This window comes from Amblyomma americanum, chromosome 6 (assembly GCF_052857255.1).
Source record: "Amblyomma americanum isolate KBUSLIRL-KWMA chromosome 6, ASM5285725v1, whole genome shotgun sequence".
NCBI classification, from domain to species: domain Eukaryota; kingdom Metazoa; phylum Arthropoda; class Arachnida; order Ixodida; family Ixodidae; genus Amblyomma; species Amblyomma americanum.
In genome coordinates this window covers 96,022,999-96,042,832 of record NC_135502.1, presented here as the reverse complement: position 1 = coordinate 96,042,832, position 19,834 = coordinate 96,022,999, and the positions used below count along the sequence as shown (strand labels likewise).

Below are 19,834 nucleotides of genomic sequence, written 5' to 3'. Positions count from 1 at the left end.
TAGCTCCAGAGCCAACCTGCGTAGCTCACACGCTGGCGTCAACTCTGACAATGCAGGGAGTGGCAGCTGAAAGAGGGTAGTCCCTTCCCTTCACCCCTCCTTGCATTGTCACGCTGGCAGGGTCATGAGAATCAGCCGACGCCATTGGCTGGAAGGGGGTCCTTTGACGGGCAAAGGCCACTTCGTTGTTGAGTTGGATCCGACTATAGCTAAAGAACATTTATGAGGAAAGTGATTTTCCTTCGGAACGGTTTCCGCTGTTTATGCCTTGTCTATCCTTGCCCCCCTTTCATTTGTGTTGTGTTTTTTTTTGTCAAACTATTGCAGTAGTACATCCATAAGATGAGCGCTTCGTAAAAAAAAAGTGTATATATAGCCCCTTCGTGCACAGAAACGGTTATAATAAAAACCATGTGACAAAATAAAGGTCGCACCGTAGCCGAGCAGTATGACGCTACATCGCACAGATGAAGGCTAGGATCTAGGATATAACCTACGCTACTACCGTGCATTTTTTTTACAAGAAAAAGGATGAATAATAATTGGTTTTTTGGGGGAAAGGAAATGGCGCAGTATCTGTCTCATATATCGTTGGACACCTGAACCGCGCCGTATGGGAAGGGATAAGGGAGGGAGTGAAAGAAGAAAGGAAGAAATAGGTGCCGTAGTGGAGGGCTCCGGATTAATTTCGACCACCTGGGGATCTTTAACGTGCACTGACATCGCACAGCACACGGGCGCCGTTTTTCTTCCATAAAAACGAAGCCGCCGCGGTCGGGTTCGAACCCGGGGATGCAACCGTTAGTTTCTTGTCATGAGCCACGCGGTGCAAAATCAAGCTAACTAGATGGCAGTCCCGAATTACTACTAACGTGTGTCACGTTAGCATCGGTATATTTCTCCTATAAAACGTACCATATGTGACGCAGCCACTCAGCAAAATTTCTAAAGCTGCAGATCATATAATGACGCTCGCTGTGCAATAGACGGATTCAGTGTTGGCGACAACAGTGTGCTCACATTGGGGGAATAATGGGACAATAGAAGTGATGCACTACCCCCTTTGAAGATATATGCGGCTAAATGAGCGAGTGGGATTTCAGAGTTTCGAAGCCAGAGACGCTGGGCTTAAAGGCCCACGAGGAATCCTCGCTATCGAGCATATAATATAGTTACCTTCGATGGCATTATCCGGGCGCCCAAGCAGTGTTCTCGATGCATCCAGCACAGTCCTCGCCCGCACAGACGAGACGTCGGCCGTTTCTTCTCCATGGTGGCCAGCGCCGCCGTAGTACAGGTACTGCAAAGCACAGCTGTTCGCTCCTCCCTACTTGGCTCCGAATAAATGTTATCTTATAACGGATTCTTCCTCTGGCATATCGCCCTTCAGCGTACTCGACAACTGCAGCCCGTGCAGCCACAGGGCCTCCAATCATATTGGTTGAAGAATTGTAGGGAACACTTGAGCTCCGCCTTGAGGATATGAACCGAAAGCGGTAATGAGTAAATGCATGTATATGCAAGCGGAACTGGTCATTCTGAACTTTACAGTCATACGTTCCTGGAAGTCCTCATACCACTCCTTGCTCAATTGTGCAGCGGTTAAGGGATGCGCCACTGCCATGCTATATCAGCTGCTGAAGACCCAAGTTGCTGTTCCCGAGCAACCTCTCGCGATCAACCATTAATTTAACTTCCACCTGCCAAGGGGGTTAGTTTGGTCACAATACGGTGAGTAGGTTGTGAAGACCCCGCATGGTCACGTGACCTATCTTGCCCACCTAGGTTGCTTCTGGGTGGGTGGCTGCCTGAGCCACAACGCCGACACCGGATTTTATGCTCAAATGGGGCCTTTAAAGTTACCTCGTTAAAATTATTTGTCGATTAACGCGCATAATTCAAATCGTCTCTTATCTTGAGTTCCAAGATCCAGAAAGAAAGCCTTCTAAGTTTTCTGCTCTCAGCTCTGTTCTTATGCCGCACATATACGCCGTTCTCTTGAGACCTCCCCACGCTAATATGCATGCTGGCACTGAATGAGTTCGCGGTAAGCGGCCAACATGTACCTGCCTATCACATGTGTTCGAGGGACAAGTCACCATTATGTCGCCTACAGTACCAGGGATGTTACATGTCAACTGCAGATATACGAACAGGTCTTTACATATGCGTGGGTCAGAAAAAGCGCTCGCGATGCGTTGCGCTGAAAAGGCCCAACTAATGGAGGAATAGCTCGACCCTTTTCGCTGCATCCGAACCACCACATCCGCTTCCGGCGTATCGACCAATAAGGTGCGTCCGCTGCGGCAGATTAGGAATTGAATTGGTCTTTTGGGGAAAGGAAATGGCGCAGTATCTGTCTCATATATCGGCGGACACCTGAACCGCGCCGTAAGGCAAGGGATAAAGGAGGGACTAAGAGGAGAAAGGGAAGAAGGAGGTGCCGTAGTGGAGGACTCCGGAATAATTTGGACCACCTGGGGATCTTTAACGTGCCCTGACATCGCACAGCACACGAGTGCCTTGGCGTTTCGCCTCCATCGAAACGCGGCCGCCGCGGTCGGATTCCAACCCGGGCATTCACGCTTTTTGTTGTGACACAAACTCTGAATACGGTCCCAGCGTCGTCCTGTGTTCCTCTACTGTGTTTGAGTCTTTTCCGCTGGTTTTGTTCTTTCTTGGCTTCAGAGCTTGGCACACGGTTCAGGGCGGCCTTCACAAAGGAGGTCCCCAAGCGGTTCATCGTGTACGGGTAGGAAAAGGGTCTCATTAGGTGAGAAGAGTGTGAGCAGGAGGAGACGCGGCAATAAAAAAGAATGTCTGTATCATGTATGGCACTTTAGTCTTTAATTCGGCCGTTGCTTTAGCTTTATTTTTCTTGGAATGGAAAGGACGCGCTAATAATAATAATAATTGGTTTTGGGGGAAAGGAAATGGCGCAGTATCTGTCTCATATATCGTTGGACACATGAACCGCGCCGTAAGGGAAGGGTAAAAGAGGGAGTGAAAGGAGAAAGGAAGAGAGAGGTGCCGTAGTGGAGGGCTCCGGAATAATTTCGACCACCTGGGGATCTTTAACGTGCACTGACATCGCACAGCACACGGGCGCCTTAGCGTTTTTCCTCCATAAAAACGCAGCCGCCGCGGTCGGGTTCGAACCCGGGAACTCCGGATCAGTAGTCGAGCGCCCTAACCACTGAGCCACCGCGGCGGGGTTGGAAAGGGGGCGCTGCAAAGTTCGGGCGGTGCATCTCGATGTCTTTCGTATAGTATATGACTTTTTGCAAAAATTATGATTGGCTTGAAAAGTTCCACAGCGTTTGTTATAAAGCCGGTTGGTAAAGGAACACGTTAGAACGAATATGACTCTGTCTTCTTTTCTGCTTGGAGGTGCACTCTGCTGTTGTTTCAAACGTTTGTTTCTTTGTACTATTTGTTTCGTTCTATTCGTTCGTAAGAGCCCATCCCTTTTACAGCGGAGCTGTTACTGACTAGTTTGCCGGTCGGGTGTCGTTAGTGGTGTAGCAGCTCACGTGACCCCTCATGGATCATATGATTCATACAACGCTTCTTACTCGCTCTCCGAATCATGAAGTCATCGCTCACATAACTCATAGCACAGCGCGTCTCATTCGTTCAATAAAAATGATATCACCCACTTGACCTTTCCGATTGCTCTGTTTGGTATTTATAAAAATCTAGAATATATAAAAATTTAACGATAACATATGTGCAATGTCAAAATAAAATGTCTTCAATACGTCTATTATCAATTAAAACACGTGATAACCCGATCGCAGAAATCAGTCACAGTAGCTCCGCCATAACAACGCGCTTTTGGAGTACCGCAATCGTCTTTTTTTTCTTGCTTTTTTGGGGGGGTGGGGGAGGGGGCGGAAGGCAATCAAGATACTCCAAAGCATATGAGTGTTTCGCAGTTTCCCATTATTATGATTGATTCACTGGCTCAATGAGTGGATGAGTGACGTATTAAGCTGGAAAACTATAACCACCAATATTGCCACTTTTGAAGTCGATGCCAGTTCTTCCAGAGGTTATCACAGCATAGTTCAGTAGTTTAGAGCGGTATCTTTCTCCGAGACGATCACTCCGGCAATATCCTCCGTGTTTCTTCGCTCGCTGGCTGACCTCTGTCGCGTCCCAAGTTCTTCACGGCTCTTCTCAGTGACGTTTGATTGAGTTCAACATGCACAAATGGCAATGCTTTCTCGCGTTTGTTTTTTTCCTGGAGTTCACACGCCTTCGAATCGATGCGCGAAGTGTCTGAGCTTGATGCGAGCCGCCTCACAACAGAGCTTGGTAGGTGTTGGCCTCGATGACATTGCCCGAACGCCGGCAGCATTCTCATTGGTGTCTCCGAATAACTTCAACATTCAGTTTACCTTGGGCAGCAAAAGTGTGTCGCTCTGGACCTCTTTTCACGTGCTCGAAGGAAGCGTAGCAGCGTAAGAGACGCGACGATTAGAGAGACACCAACACATGCGCCGAGAATGAAATGCAGAGTATGTGCGTGTCTGTCTTTATTCATAGCGCCTTTCACGTTCTTCTTCACTTCCGTCAGAACTCCGGAAAAGTTAGTGCCGACATCGACATCGGCAATGGTTGACTTCTTGTAATCAGCAGCCGTAACCGGCGTTGAGAGCAGGTCACCTAATAAAACTTCCGCAGACGCAACAGCTGACGTTTCGGATGTAGTCGCTTGGACGTTTGCCACGGTTGGAGTACTGCTCAGGATATTTGGCTGGTTGTTAGCGTTCCCGAACAGGATGGTGTCCTTGGTAGTGACCACTTCGGCCGTCGGCGGCGCGGGCGCTGGTTGCAGGGGGACGCAGTTGGCCCTGAACGGGTAGTCGCATACCTTTAGGGCGTCGCTAAAGTGCAGGTCAGCAGGGCATACGAACAGCAGGGGCGTGCCCTGCATTACACGAAGAGATTGGAGCATATGAACAGCACGGCTCACACTTCGGCGCACTTCTACATTGCGAAAAATTTAGCATACTTATTTATGATGCTTGCAGCGTGAGCTGAACAAATATAAAGGCACTTTCACCCGTCGTATCAGAACTTTTCTGAGTGCTTCTAACGGCCTGACAAAAGACAGCATGCACTCAAAGAAGAGTGGTGCATCCAAGACGCGTTCCTTTGTATATATTGTGGGTCGCGGTGTGTAGTACCGTTCGCCACCTACGTGTGTTACATTAACGCACACAAGCACGCCTACAGAAATGAGCTAACATCAGTGGGAAAGCGAAAATAAGAATATTGGGCAGCTCTAAATGAACCACCGGGAGTGTGGGGCGCTTGGAGAGAGAGAGGGGTTTTGTACAAAAAGAAACTGTCTGCGTGGTGATTATAAGCCGAGCCCACTTATAACGGCCACAGTTATAACGAACGCTCGCTTATTACGAACGAGGGCAGTGCTAACGCCAAAATACAGTCGAGCCCACTTTTACCGAACCTGACGGGCACGCATATTGCGTTCGTTGTTTCCGAGCTTCGTAGTAAGTGGGCTTCTGATTTTACAGCCAAAAATAAGAAGTTCAACGAAACTGGCATTTATTTCTTACAAAAGTTCGTAATGCGCGTCGAGTTCTTAAAGGCGGCCGTATCACGGAGCTTTCGAAGCCTTCAAGAGCGGTGATACCTAATGTTCGTCGCTGAGGCTCTAAGCGCCAACAATTAGACACTTTGAAACATGATATAACTAATTGTGGTTAAAGCGTTCACGGCAGCTAGTGGCAGGTCGACCCCCTCGTCATCATCATATTCTCGGCAGTCGGGCAGCACTTGTTTTCGCGTGCAATGGCTTCGTCACTTTTTAACATTGCGATGCCCGTGTCATAATCCATACCAACGAAGTCACCTCGGGCGAAATGATGTCCGGCCATCTGTGCATCACAAACGCGTTGCTGCAAGTCTAATGCGTTTAATCACGCCGAGGTTCTTCTCAGTCGTTTCTTGGCCCATAAAGCATGCTTTATGGAGGCAATTCATGATACACTCCGCAGTGAGTCCCACCCACAAGGTATTAATCATTTGCACAGCAGCGAACAAAGATATCCGAACCGGATCATCCCCATCTGATGCGTGAATTGTTATCGGCATGAGATGGATGATGTACCGTTGATAGGACATCTCGAGCCCTTAAATAATTCCATTGTCCGGTGACCATGGATCTTGTATTTGGAATTTGGCGGCGAGAAGAAGGTTTTCACCACAGCCAGAGCAGGCAACGCATGGTGCGTTGCAAAGTTATCAAGCACAAGTTGGAGCTCATTAGCATCCACCCAACCTCAGCCATACTACAGTGGAAATCTATGCAGCTTTCACAGGAGCTTCGCAGCTGAAGAAAATTCGTCCTGGTCCGGGGTTCTAAACCAGGACCGGCGCCTATTCGAGGCAGTCGCTCTGCCAACTGAGATAACAAGTAAGGCAAGCAGATGGTACACGGCGAGGCCGAATTGATCAACAACTCGAAGCGCAAATGGTTTAAGCCCAATGCGTTTTAGAGGAATCCCCTAAGGTGGAGAAAGTTTGTAATCGGGAAGTAGTTGCTCATTAAAATCCACCCAAGGCAGCCATACGCCTACAATGGAAAGCTAGCCACTTTTTGGGATTCCTAGCATGACGTCCTCCGGTGATATATTGCTGTCGAAACTCTCAAAGGTAGCGGCTAACATCAGTGTTTCGTGAGCATAGGTCGGACATATGTTGGGATTACCAGTTACATACCAGTTTTTCTTTTTGTGGTTCGAATAAATGAATAAATTGAATGAATGAATGAATGAATGAATGAATGAATGAATGAATGAATGAATAATGAATTGAATGAATAATGAATAAATGAACATTCGAATAAATGAGAACACCGCCATTTATGCGCTTAGATCATGTTTAATCAATACTGTAATCAGAAAGCGAGCCACTAATGTGTATCTGGTATGAGCTTGTGTCTACACCTTGCATTATGCGATGTTTAAGGAGCTCGCTGTTCCATGCGGTGTCTTGTAAGAACTTTTCGTTGGCCAAAGCCAAAAACGCAAATAAAAACACCAGTGTGTGACTGGTAAGGCATGCAACGCAGTTTTGGCCTTTCCTTGGCGGCTCATATTCTGCACAAAAACGAACTATATAACCATGAGCCGCCGCGGTAGCTGCAGCGGTCGCATTTCGGTAGAGGCTAAATGCTAGAGGCCCGTGTACCGTGCGTTGTCAGCGCACGTTAAAGAGCCTCAGGTGGTCGAAATTGCCCGGAGCCCTCCACTGCGGCGTCCCTCATAGTCTGAGACGCTTTGGGACGTTAAACCCATAGACCAAACCAATAACTATGACAACCACTGTGAACATGACAAATAGCTATTGAGAGAGTTGCGCAGGCATTTTCGTGTTCGAAATGGTTGTCAGAAAGATGTGCCGCGTTTTCTCTGCGATTCTCGAATATTTGGCATAGCAGTATCTCAGTGAATCGAGTCGGGTGTTAGGATCCGGTTTCCAACAGCCGTAACACGCCTCTTCACCTCTGTCTGTGGCATATTGGGTTCATGGAACACGTTAATAAGCCGATATTTCAAATAAAGCTACTTGCGCATGCTTGCTGAAGGCTCCTTGAGACCAATTAGGCTCCGGATTTCTGCGGTTGTTCTGCAGTAACGACAGAGCACGGTAATAGATATACGACTCAGGCAAGAGGGTGTCATGAACGATGCACTTAAGCCTTTTAAATGTTAATTAACGCAATGTATTGGTGCAAACTCCCGACTGATATTTTTCCCAGTCTTCTCAGGCTACCTCCCTTCGCAGCAGTGATAATTTATCTTGAATCAACAGTACTGCAGTCCTGTTTTCCATACTTTGGTATAAGTTCGCTGAGGAGGTCATAAGCGTTCACAGCATGGACAAGAAGTTTGAATAAGAACACCTATAAGCTAGTTAACGTAAATCAAACATTTACCGCCTTTATTTGTTCAAATGGTCACCCGTATCGGAGTAAGAGGACACTATTTTCGTTCTCAAAATGCTTGCTCCCTAAATCAGTAAACATGCTGTGCACCCACTTTCATCGACGATGCGAAAATCTGTCGTCGTCATGTTCACCCCAATGTGGCACCCTGCTCTGCAGAGGAACCTTGTAGTACCTCCCTGGGCTTGTGTGCGTACCTGGCTGCATATGTAGAAGGTGGAGCAATTGAGCGGGTTGGCGAGGAGCGTGGCGTTGTCTCTCCAGTCGTCGACGGGAGGGCAGCCAACGCTCTCCTGCGCGCCACACGTGGACACCAGGGGAACGCTGACGAAGGCGACCACCACCGACAGCAGCAAGACACTCCCCTTCACCGCCATCCTGAGCACGGGTGGAAAGAAAATGCCGCGGACAGTTGTTGGTTCTAGCACACGAAAGCTTGCTGGCGTGCAACGGAAAGCGCTTCAACAAGGCAGAAAAAAATGTTATCGTCAGCCATATCAGGATCACTGCAAGACAAATCCCTCTCACTCTGGAGCTCGGTGAGCCCTGTGTCTCGCTAGCCGCTGGCAGATGATTTTCTGTTCTCGTCTTTCCATGTGATGCTCTGGCGCCCCAGGTAACCTTTCTTCTGTCAGGTATAAGCTGCGTTACGCGAAAATATTGCCTGTTGTCTTTTTTTGCGCTATTGTCCATCTCAAGATGATTTGCTCACCTTCATTTCACCTAACATACCTTCAACTCGCGTTTCCTTCCTAACCCACACTACCCTTTTCTTGTCTTTTAACATTGCCTCTTTCATTTTTTCTAACTATTGATGCCTGTGTGCTTCACATAGAGGAGCAGGGTGGAACGCGATTCGTATTTGCAAGTCATTGTTTTATTTTATCTTCACGCGCGTGTATCATGAAACAAGTGCAACCGAATCATTGGGTGCCATGCTGGAATTATGTTCAGCAAGCATTAAGAGACCAGCCAAGACAGAACGTAGTCAATGCGGCCAATGCGGCATTTTTCCCACTCCGCGGGGTGGGAAAAATGATACGTCTTTCCAAGTTAAGATATTACTCATCCTCGTCATGAATTCACGCCAAGTTGGCCCCGTGGAGCCAAAGCAATGACTAAACTACCGAGACAAAACCCCACATCGTTTTCTTTCAAGACCGTCTAGCCAGGCTTTGCATGCGCCCTGGCTACATGATTCCGGTGAGTTTCTTGCCTTCTTGGCAACCCTTTTTTTTCTGTTTAGTGCCGCAGCTGTCGGTCTTTCGCTCAATCCTGTCGAATGGGCAAGTGAATTGGGTTGATTCTCAAGATGGGGACACGAGCTTTTTAATGTGTTTGAAGAAATAACAAAACAGAGCAAACCCCATTGTTACAATGCGTTGTGCAAGTACCTATTCTTGACAGCCAGAAAGAGTGCAGCGCTCGGGCTGCAAATAAGTTTTATGCAGTTCCTGCCTCTAATATTCTCCCATTTTTTTTTACTGTTCTGTGGTGGGCGTCTTTGCGAATACCGAGTACACTGGATGGCTCCGTTGCCGCCTGATGCTCTCCAGACCTTTCTTCGTGTCTTCTTCGCGCCGATCGGCAATCAGTGTTTTCCTTTTTTGTACGTTCGCACTATACTAGAGAGCGATGAAGTAATAGTAAATATTTGGAGCAATCATCAAAGCCATTACCTTTACTTTAGGCCATGCGGAACACGACGATCCAGCGTTTTGCCACATGTGTCGCCTGCTGGTAACATAATTTTGTCCTAAAACGCGAAACGCAAGCATTCCTAAAGTTTGCATAAGGTAAAGCCAATAAGCAACTGAAATAACTGAATTCGCACCAGTTCAAGATTCTTGGTCGGTTTAGCTGCACAGTAGAGAAACATGTGGCCTGCAGAAATTCTCCCCTTTTTGACTAGTTTGCCGTTAGGCAAGGCTCGGTTTGCATTTTTTCTTCTTGAAAAAAAAAAAACAACCTATCCAGCCTTACGCTAAGCCGGAGCAGACACTTGACAGGTCATGTGACATAACTGTCTAATTAATTTGATTGCAGGCTTAAAAGTTAGGAGGGCCGAAACCAAAGTGTCTCATTTTCCTTCATGGCGCGTTCTGCCTCATGTACTCTCTCCGTACTCATTCTGAACTTTTCCGTTAGTCCCCATCTCATAGATGAGCGCGTTAATCGGATTTCTTTCCGTTAATCAGGGTGTAGAAGATCCTTATGTGAAAACACTGGAAGATGTCTATAGCAACTGCAACCATAGCCCTCCATAAAGTCAGCAATAAAATTCCAATAAGGAAGGATGTAAGGCTGAAAGACACGATATCGCCCATGCTATTCACCGCCTATTTACAGGAGATACTCCGAGGCCTGGATTGGGAACAGCTGTGAAAAAGAGTTAATGGAGAATACCTAAGTAGTCTGCAATTCGCTGATGACATTGCCTTGTTAAGTCACTCAGGATATGATCTGCAAAGCATGATCAATGAGTTAGACAGGCAGATCAGAACGATGGGTCTAAAGAATAACTTGCGTAAGGCAGTGTTCAACAGCCTCGCAAGGAAACAGCAGTTCCCTGCAGAGTTGCTGAAAGTGGTAAGGGAATACGTCTACTTAGTGACCGCTGATCGGGATCACGAGAGTGAAATAACGAGAAGAATAAGAATATGGTGGAGCGCATTTGGCAAGTTCTCTCATATCATGAATTGCAGTTTCCCAATATCCCTCAAGAGGAAAATATACAACTGCTGTATCTTACCGATTCACACCTATGGGACAGAAACGTGGAGGCTAACGAAAAGTTTTCAACTCAAGTTAAGGACAACGCAGCGAGCTAGTGAAAGGAAAATGATGGGAAGAAAAATGAAAAATGGGTTCTTCTTTGTAATATATCAAGGCTGTGCATACGGGATCGTTATATTCTGTACTGATCTGTATAACGTGATCGACGACGTGAATGCATTTTTTATCACTCCTTCTCAAAAGCAATGTATACCTTGGATAAGCTGAAGTCTACAGTTGCGTTGTTGTATGAGCTGTTGCCTTTTAAAATGCCATAAAAGCAACCGACAGTAAGCAACTGAACCAAAATTTTCTCCCGTCTTTTACATCACTCTTTTAATGGATTAGTATTGCATTAGTATTCATTCGTCTCTGTGTAACAGTTGAGGCCATGATGCATTGTGCATTGGAGGTTGCAAGCATATAAAGTGTAGTATCCCCGCCGTCTTTCCGAAGATGTACTTTGAAAATTCCTTGTAAACTTACCGACATCACTAGTGAATAATAATAATAATAATTGGTTTTTGGGGAAAGGAAATGGCGCAGTATCTGTCTCATATATCTTTGGACACCTGAACCGCGCCGTAAGGGAAGGGATAAAGGAGGGAGTGAAAGAAGAAAGGAAGAATAGGTGCCGTAGTGGAGGGCTCCGGAATAATTTCGACCACCTGGGGATCTTTAACGTGCACTGACATCGCACAGCACACGGGCGCCTTAGCGTTTTTCCTCCATAAAAACGCAGCCGCCGCGGTCGGGTTCGAACCCGGGAACTCCGGATCAGTAGTCGAGCGCCTTAACCACTGAGCCACCGCGGCGGGGCCTAGTGAACGGCGGAATTTGATTCTTCATGACAACTTTTGTTTATATTTAGCGCTGCAGTTTTCTTTGGCTGACGTGAAAACCAGTATGGAATTTTCCGTCTCCTTTAACTGTCGTATATAAATCAGCAAGTGGCACTGCGGTATCTACCTCTGCAGTGTACATCTACTTTCTGTCAACAACTAACATTATGTATGCTGCTTAAGCTTGCCCAAGTGCTTAAGTGCTTGCTCAGCCTTTATGTTATTTGCTTATAAGTCCGGTTCTCACTTACATAGCATTAATTAATTTTAACATTTCTTTTAGTTCTGACTTACCTCTTTGGGCTTGCAGTTCGTACATATGCGTTTCTTAACGACGTCCTTTTTGACTGGGAGAGTTTTCCAGTGCTCTGTCTTGCTATATTATACCTCCTACCTGAAACACACTCTATGTAAGTGTACTTTGGCAAATCTTGTTACAATATAATGTGTATGTTTGCACCTCTTCATTGGTTAAAAGGTAGACATCACTTCTGGAGCCAGAACTGGAACTAACAGATACCTTCCTACTGTGGTCTCGTTTGTCTGCTTCTTCCTTGAAAGTTTGCTCCGTTTCTTTTTCAAACCTTTGCTGAACGTAAACCCGTGACCCTGGGTGCGCTATACTTTACTTTCTGAACGCCTCCCGGTGCCGAGGTAGGAGCATATTATCAACTCTTTTTCACTTTTGATCTCTCATTCCATCATTTCTAAGTCCATTTCTTCTTCTCGCGTTTGCAGGAAGTGATATTTCTGGTTATTATAGAACATATTTCTTTTTGAAAATTTACCGATAGCTTTTCCCGTTAGTTCAAAAATTCGATCTCATCGCTTCGTAGTGCCTGTTAGCCTACGCACTTCCTCTTAATAGATTCACAGTGAAGTCGTATGTATACATTTTACGTGACTTGAGTAACCTTTATCATGGGCTTGATCACAAGCCGAGTCAAGTCCTCAGCGCTACAAGATGTTGTCCGGTTGACCCTCGCGCCAGCAGCGGTTATCTTATCCCCCCCCCCCCCCCCCCCGGGTGTGGATTTCCTAATCTCTTCACTAATCCTAGCTGAATCCCAGCTTCCGCTGAGTACGTTCCCTTCCCCGTTGTGTCCATCCTGTTGCTCAAATAAGACAGCGATTATCTCCTGCGCGCATTACATGCGTCCAAGTCCACCGCTCCCTTCATATCAGCGAGCATCTTATTGCTGTGATTCTTTCCTTTAATCCCTTCTGCTCCCTTTCTCTTATTTACGTCATGCTTATCATTTCTTATCATTCCCTTCGCTGCTTTCAGTCTCTTTTCGTGGGTTTCGTTAGCATCCAGGTTTCGCACCATAAGTTAGCGCTGGAAGTGGGCATTGCTGAAGTACTTTTCTTACAAGCTTAATCTTGGCCAGGTGCTCGCCTTCTCTAGGGTGAAATGCTTGGCAAACGGGTCTTTGACCCCACGTCGAGAATACAAAAATACCTTGTGCCATGGCGCTGTTTGTCAAAAGTGCCCTTACGGCATTATAATTTATAACCATGGCTTTCCTTCTAGGGATATTGGTAAATAGCTGTTGATGACTTGGAAGTGTCTGCCGAGTAGGCAACACACTATACTTATTCCAATGCTGATTTTTTTTAACGCGACAGATTTAGTGCGGACGTGCGGAGGAAAAGTCGTGCGCGTTTCCACACTAATCCATGATTGGTCGACAGGGCTGTGACGTCACACGTTTAGCTGTGTAAAGCAAATGATTAAAACTCGAGCTAAATTGTGGCTGTGTGGTCGTTGCATGACATTCTAACGTATAATAATGTAAAGTAAATTAATTTCACTGAAAAAAGTGAGATAATCAGTTGGGATTCGAAACTACGGCCCTTATAAGTTGCGTATAAGACACGCTATCCCTCGGACATTGAGGCAAGTTCGTTCGACATGGTTAAAGGGAGACATTGTTTGTCTTGTCGTGTTTCACGCGGTTTAGTATGCCTGCTTATGTAAGCTAATAATGTGTGCAATTAGAAAAAGATACTAATTGAGAAAGTAAGTAGCAAATTATCATTAACGCTGCCGCGTCTTGCCATTAAGACGTCTTTAAGAATCTGGATAAACCGGGACTGCTTGGCACAGATGTTATTACTAGCTATCTCTAGTCCCAGGACGTCACCTTCAATCACCATTGTGCTTGCTTCTTTGCCAGACTCCTAAACATTACCTTAGCTTCTTCACTTTAATTTAGCGTCAGCGATTATCTGTAAGCTCTCTAGCGAGTTACTTCGCACAAAGATGCGACACAGGGCTACAGATACAGGGGTAATACAGATATTATTCTGCGTTAACTTGAGTGCCCAATTTATACAAATCTAGACTGTTGATAACTTAAAGGTGTGTAATTAACAACAGAGAGGTTGTGTCTCGGTTCCTGCAAATTGCGCAATTAAGTATCTTACGAAAAGCGTTATAACTTTTCACCTTACTTTTTTTGCATGAAATGCTTTCAATCCCTCTTCTCGTGAAATTAAGGCTAAAATCGACAAGAAACTATAGCGGACCTAGAGCTGCACATCAGAGCGAACCACAAGACGGATATGAAGCCGAAGTTATCCGAAATATTCTAAAATTTTGGTTTCATTGATATCCAGCAGGATAGAACTTCAGTCTCGAGCGGGATCCGAACCAGTGGCGGCGCCTTTGGTTCGGTTCTGGTTCTGGCTCTGGAATAGAGGAGCCTCGCTCCCCGATGCCTTGGGCCAATCGGCCACCGCCGCAGCTTCAGGAGCCGTGTCTTCTAACTGTAAGCCTCTCGCGTTCAGACGAAGACATCACTTTTCAACCTCTTTAGGTAGTCTAAGCCTAGCACATGGTTGCCTCTCGTGATGTTCGTTGTATATCGGCGTCTTCGTCTTCCATCCGTTGTTCTGCGCCACGAGCGTTTGCGAAGACTGCTAACGAGATATATGGCGCTTGAAACAGCGAATGGGAGCTTACGTATATGCCCCGCCGCGGTGGCTCAGTGGTTAGGGCGCTCGACTACTGATCCGGAGTTCCCGGGTTCGAACCCGACCGTGGCGGCTGCGTTTTTATAGAGGAAAAACGCTAAGGCGCCCGTGTGCTGTGCGATGTCAGTGCACGTTAAAGATCCCCAGGTGGTCGAAATTATTCCGGAGCCCTCCACTACGGCACCTCCTTCTTCCTTTCTTCTTTCACTCCCTCCTTTATCCCTTCCCTTACGGCGCGGTTCAGGTGTCCAACGATATATGAGAGATACTGCGCCATTTCCTTTCCCTCAAAACCAATTATTATTATTATTATTACGTATACAGCGAGAGTACGAAAAACAGAAGTGGTGAACGCAGCGCTGCAAGCATCTGTAGGGACGCGCGTGGCCAGCGACTGCCACGTACTGAAGAAGAGGATATGCAGACACGCAGATAGCTAGACGGACGGACGGACGGACGGGGTGATAATTGTCACCTATTTATAGCCATTTAATCGAGGCGTGATAAATTTTTTGGGGATTAAATGCCAATTTTCTTCTTTCTTTGCCCATCTACGCCAATTCCCCAATCGCCTCCTACTTGCTTCTGCTTCTTGTAAGTTAAGCATGCCTTGGCTCTTCCTAAACTCCGCTGCGTCTCGTATCTCTGAGGTGTCCGCGTGCGCGCGCTGGTCGATGCAAGGCCTCGCAGTATATTCTGTCATTTTCCTGTCTCGCATGCAGCAACAGCAAATGTCACCCATGGAGTCAAATTTCTGCGCGTATCACTTTGTCTTCAAACAGACGGCCTCGAAAAGAAAAGCGCTTCTTTTCGAATCGTCGAAAAAGAAGTTTTACTTTTGCTTGTACTATAGAGCTCCAACGTCGGCCTGTCTATCATTTTCTTTAGCCAGTGCGTTTTTTCTGAGGTTCGTTCTTTCTGTTTCAGGGTTATCTTACCACACGTGCCTTCACTTTGACATTTGTATTCACTAGCAAGCCGTTCAGTTCTCCTCCATGCAGTGTTAATACGGCAGCGGTGTAAGTACCTGAAAATTATCGCCACGCATAGCTTCTTCACCATTTGCTTCACTTGTTCTTCACACTGAGTCATACCTTTTTAATGTGAAAGCATTACACGGCTAACCTGCAACGAAGCCCAGCGGCGTTGACCAGCAGCAGTGGTTCGAAAATCCTCCAGTGACATCACCATCGTCTCATATGACTTCAGCAGGAGACCATAACATAATGACATCTACAGCAAAGGAAATAAAAAAGTAATATTTCTTCTGAAGGTATGGGGAAGTGAGCCGTGGACCTGCGGATTGCGAGGAGAGCACGCAACACCATAAACCACGAAACCGCGCAGTTTTGTAGCGATAGCTACATTACGGTAGCATTACGAGTCTTCAGCGTGGCGGCGCCGCCACCCTGTGGCTGCGCAGCCACGCTATCAATTGGTTGATCACGTGGTGCGGAGCAGCTTCCGGCGGCGTGGCTGATCACGTGACTAAGTTACGCTCGGCCAGCTGTAGCTATCGCGTCACTCCAGGTTTAACCAGAGCTAAACCACCGCGAATTTTTGGCTAATAAAGGTGAACCTATAGCGTATTAGTAGAGTGCATCTTGAAACCGGCGCAGAAAAAGACAAGGGACGAGGAAGAAACCAACAGGACAGAGCGCGGAACTTCAACTGGTTTATTACAACAGTGTATCACATTTATACAATCATCGTAATCACGTGGTAACATGACAAACGATCATCACGTAACACTTGTGCGCAGGCGTGTACAAGACACAAGTGTTACGTGATGATTTTTTGTCATGTTACCACGTGATTACGATGATTGTATAAATGTGACGCACTGTTGTAATAAGCCAGTTGAAGTTCCGCGCTCTGTCCGGTTGGTTTCTTCCTCGCCCCTTGTCTTTTTTTGCGCCGGTTTCAAGATGCACTCTACTAATAGTCACCAACTAGCCCGTCTCTCTCTATTATACTATAGCGTATGTGTTTCCTTACGTCTGTATGCTAATGACTTGATGTGTAATTAGAAAGGAAGTGATCTTTAATGAACCTCGCTACAGAGCTCACGATGAGACAGTGCTTTCACATTCAAAGCACGTAAGTGCCCTCTGCAATTTTGCATCACTCGCTTTGAGCGTTGACCTCCCCTTATCACCCTGTCAGAGGAGATGGCGCCAGCGCGCGCTATAGGTCGCGGTCGACTGCACGACCGCAACATTGGAGAGATTTAGCATAGCGTGATCCGTTGCCGTGAACCGCTTCCGCAGAGACCCAGCTGCGCCAGCGCAGTAGCAGGTGTGCTCCTTTCGAGGTTATCTGCGTGCCTCAAGGAACCAGTTGGCGGTAGGGGATCGTGCTATGCTGAATCTTTCTATGGCAGGGGCGTCAACGAGGTGGTCGACGCGGCAGTCGACGGAGCGTCGCCGTCCTGTCCCAGCGTTGCCGTTGCTGGTCTTTTCTGACATGACGCATACCCAGAAAGGGCAACAGGTGTCTGCATAGCGCGTGCTGGCGCCACTTGTTCTTCGGCGCGTGGGCGGCTCTGCTAACGTGGGTCGCTACGCACCAAACACGGCGAAGGAAGCCGATCGAGAGAGGAGACCAGCTCATGGTGGAGGCTTCTCAAGACTCGAGTGCGACAGCCATCATCTATGAACCGCCCTAGAATGCGCTACACCTCTCCGGCAGGTCATTTCATGGTTACATGTCATTTTGGCATCTATTCATGACGAAATAGACAGTCAATCTTTATTTCATCTCGCTAATTCTAGGGCCTTTTTTTCTGCGTTATTTATGTTGCACTTACGCGTGTCACCTGAACTCCATGTACCCATTAAGCTTGTGAGCTCTATCTGGCTACGCGGACGCGTCTGACGGGAAACGGGAATAGTCAGGAGTCATTTTAGGGAAACTTTTGCCCCGCTTCTGTTGTTAGCGATCAAAACAACTATTTCCAGTTGGACCATCCCCTATCGACGTCGATATCTGCTTGGCGACCTTCCTTTTGATGGATAAACCACGCGGTCGTTCCTCAAGCTAGGGTGCAAACATTTTCTCTCGCCTCAATGCCACCCGCCTGTTTCAGCGATATAGCACACCACCGTAAACCACATAAGGAGAAGCATGCCCAGGCACAGAAGAATACAGCGCATACCGCGCTCGTCAAACCTCGTGCACTACGGAGATTGATTTGACGACCGTACTCACCTGACACAGCATCCTGTTACGGAGTGCTTGAGCCCTTTAGCCAAAAGGAGAACTACATGAACGCAAGTGCGGTTCTGCAATAGAGTGTGATGCATGCTATTTGTTCAGCTGCTCGACGAGGCCAGTAGTCATAAAGAGGGCCCTCATGTCTCGCATGCAGGTGCGATAAAAAGTTCCACGTCAAGGCGCGGGCTACCCGGAGCGCACAATCTCGAGCAATATAGGTCCTCCTTCTAAGAATATGCGTCGGCAGCCGTGTTGTTTTTGCGACTCTCGCTACTGTCGTAAGACGAGCGCGCATCGCACTCGTAAAAACTGTAGCCCACGTCCATGACTACTGAAGCAAATGTAGCTCTAAGCACAATCTTACGGATGCAGCTAATAAAAAAAATAATGAAACGGTGGCTGCGACGCTCTGCGAGCGAGCACGGCATGTGTGGCTGAGTCGGTTGGCCATGCGGATGCCGCGGATGCATTTATTCAGTGGCAAAGCGCGGGAATGACCCTGTTGTTCTCATATTAAAGTGCTCGTTAAAGATTCCCGGCTGGTCGAAATTCATCTGAAGCCCTTCGCTATGTGGTGTCTGTAATATACCATATAGCCCAGAGCCAAACTAACTCGCACATGCACTCCATAATTAGCAGGCCAGATACCCATTTTTCTGGCCGAACTCTTTGCCCTTATTTTCATTAAACTTATCTCTCTCTCTCCCCCTCTCTCTCTCTCCCCCCCTCTCTCTCTCTCCCCCCCCCCCCCCTCTCTCTCTCTCTCTCTCTCTCTCTCTCTCTCTCTCTCTCTCTCTCTCTCTCTCGCCGACGCACTTTGGCTTTTTCGCGCGTTGCCTGCAGTAATATTTAAGGCGAGACGAACATGAGCGCCGCCACTCTTTCTACGCCCAGAGTAAGTTTACAGCTCGAAATCGGATCGACACTTGCTGGCCGTAAATTTTCGGAGGCACTGCCTTCACGGCTATAAATCAGGCCGACGATGGTCGACTACAGCAGAATGTTCGTGGTACTTCACCCAGCAAGCCGGCCTCACATTAAAATGCCAGCGTAACCGGCAACCCAATAATCCTTTCCCCTTAAACTAAATCTAAGAACAGTTTGCAATCTACGCAATCTAAGTAATCTAAGAACAGTTTGTAATCGGTGACTACACAAATCTCAGAGAAAAATGAACAAGAAACACAGAGTTCATTGCATGGCCTCTCTGGAACGCATGTATAGTGTGGCTCAGATGATCATTAGCCAAACTGCGGAATTGTAACGTATATACCTCAAGCTTAATTTTAAGCGGAAGAATCGTACTAACGCGAGAAATAGCTCGTCACGGATAAAAAAAAAATGTCTGTGGTATATTCCGTCTCATTTCATTTCCTTAAAGGCCCCATGACTGGGGTATTACATAAGGGGTGGGAACTAATAATATAAAAACATTCTTACAATTGTACATAATTTTTTTACATTTTCAATGAACTTGAATGAACAGGTGATGGTGGCAATGTCGCTGGAAGGTCGTTCCAGCCTGCAGCTGGGCGGGGAAAAAAGGAGGCGGCTGCGTTTTTATGGAGGAAAAACGCTAAGGCGCCCGTGTGGTGTGCGATGTCAGTGCACGTTAAAGATCCCCAGGTGGTCGAAATTATTCAGGAGCCCTCCACTACGGCACCTCCTTCTTCCTTTCTTCTTTCACTCCCTTCCTTATCCCTTCTCTTACGGCGCGGTTCAGGTGTCCAACGATATATGAGACAGATACTGCGCCATTTCCTTTCCCCAAAAACCAATTATTATTATCAAAGGTGACAGTGCGCGAGACTGGACGGGCCACATGAAAATGATGACTAGTGCGGAGTGAAATGCGTGCCGGGGGAGGGAGAATATAGGGAGCGGTGCGCATAGGGCTATTAAAGATTTTACGAATAAAGATAAGCTGGAAGTGCGACGACGGATTGATAAGGGCGGTAAACCGGATGCCGTTTTCATGGCGGAAACGCTGATGTCATAAGCATAGGATGCGTGAATAAACCTGGCCGCGCGATTTTGAACG

At 47.0% G+C, this 19,834-nt stretch overlaps 1 protein-coding gene across 2 annotated transcripts; it reads right to left on the bottom strand.

The window, feature by feature from the left end:
- Positions 1 to 3,884: 3,884 nt before the first annotated feature.
- LOC144094855 (uncharacterized) lies at positions 3,885 to 17,907 on the bottom strand. 2 transcript variants are annotated; one of them, XM_077628735.1, is made up of 3 exons: positions 17,788 to 17,907; positions 8,179 to 8,359; positions 3,885 to 4,936 (listed from the first exon to the last, which is right to left on the bottom strand). In XM_077628735.1, exons 1-3 carry the CDS (start codon positions 17,880 to 17,882, stop codon positions 4,400 to 4,402), a joined length of 813 nt encoding a protein of 270 aa, XP_077484861.1. In that variant the 5' UTR covers positions 17,883 to 17,907; the 3' UTR covers positions 3,885 to 4,399. The 2 variants fall into 2 exon arrangements, with proteins under 2 accessions (XP_077484861.1, XP_077484862.1); XM_077628736.1 differs by having other exon boundaries at positions 4,626 to 4,892.
- Between the last annotated feature and the right edge of the window lie 1,927 nt (positions 17,908 to 19,834).

Bases quoted from the DNA above. Each gene is read 5' to 3' on its own strand.
- LOC144094855 (XM_077628735.1), bottom strand. From the start codon at position 17,882: ATGCATCACACTCTATTGCAGAACCGCACTTGCGTTCATGTAGTTCTC. The intron at 8,360-17,787 runs GTGAGTACGGTC...ACCCGTGCTCAG, and splicing joins GTAACAGGATGCTGTGTCAG to GATGGCGGTGAAGGGGAGTG. The intron at 4,937-8,178 runs GTACGCACACAA...CGTGTAATGCAG, and splicing joins CCTTCTACATATGCAGCCAG to GGCACGCCCCTGCTGTTCGT.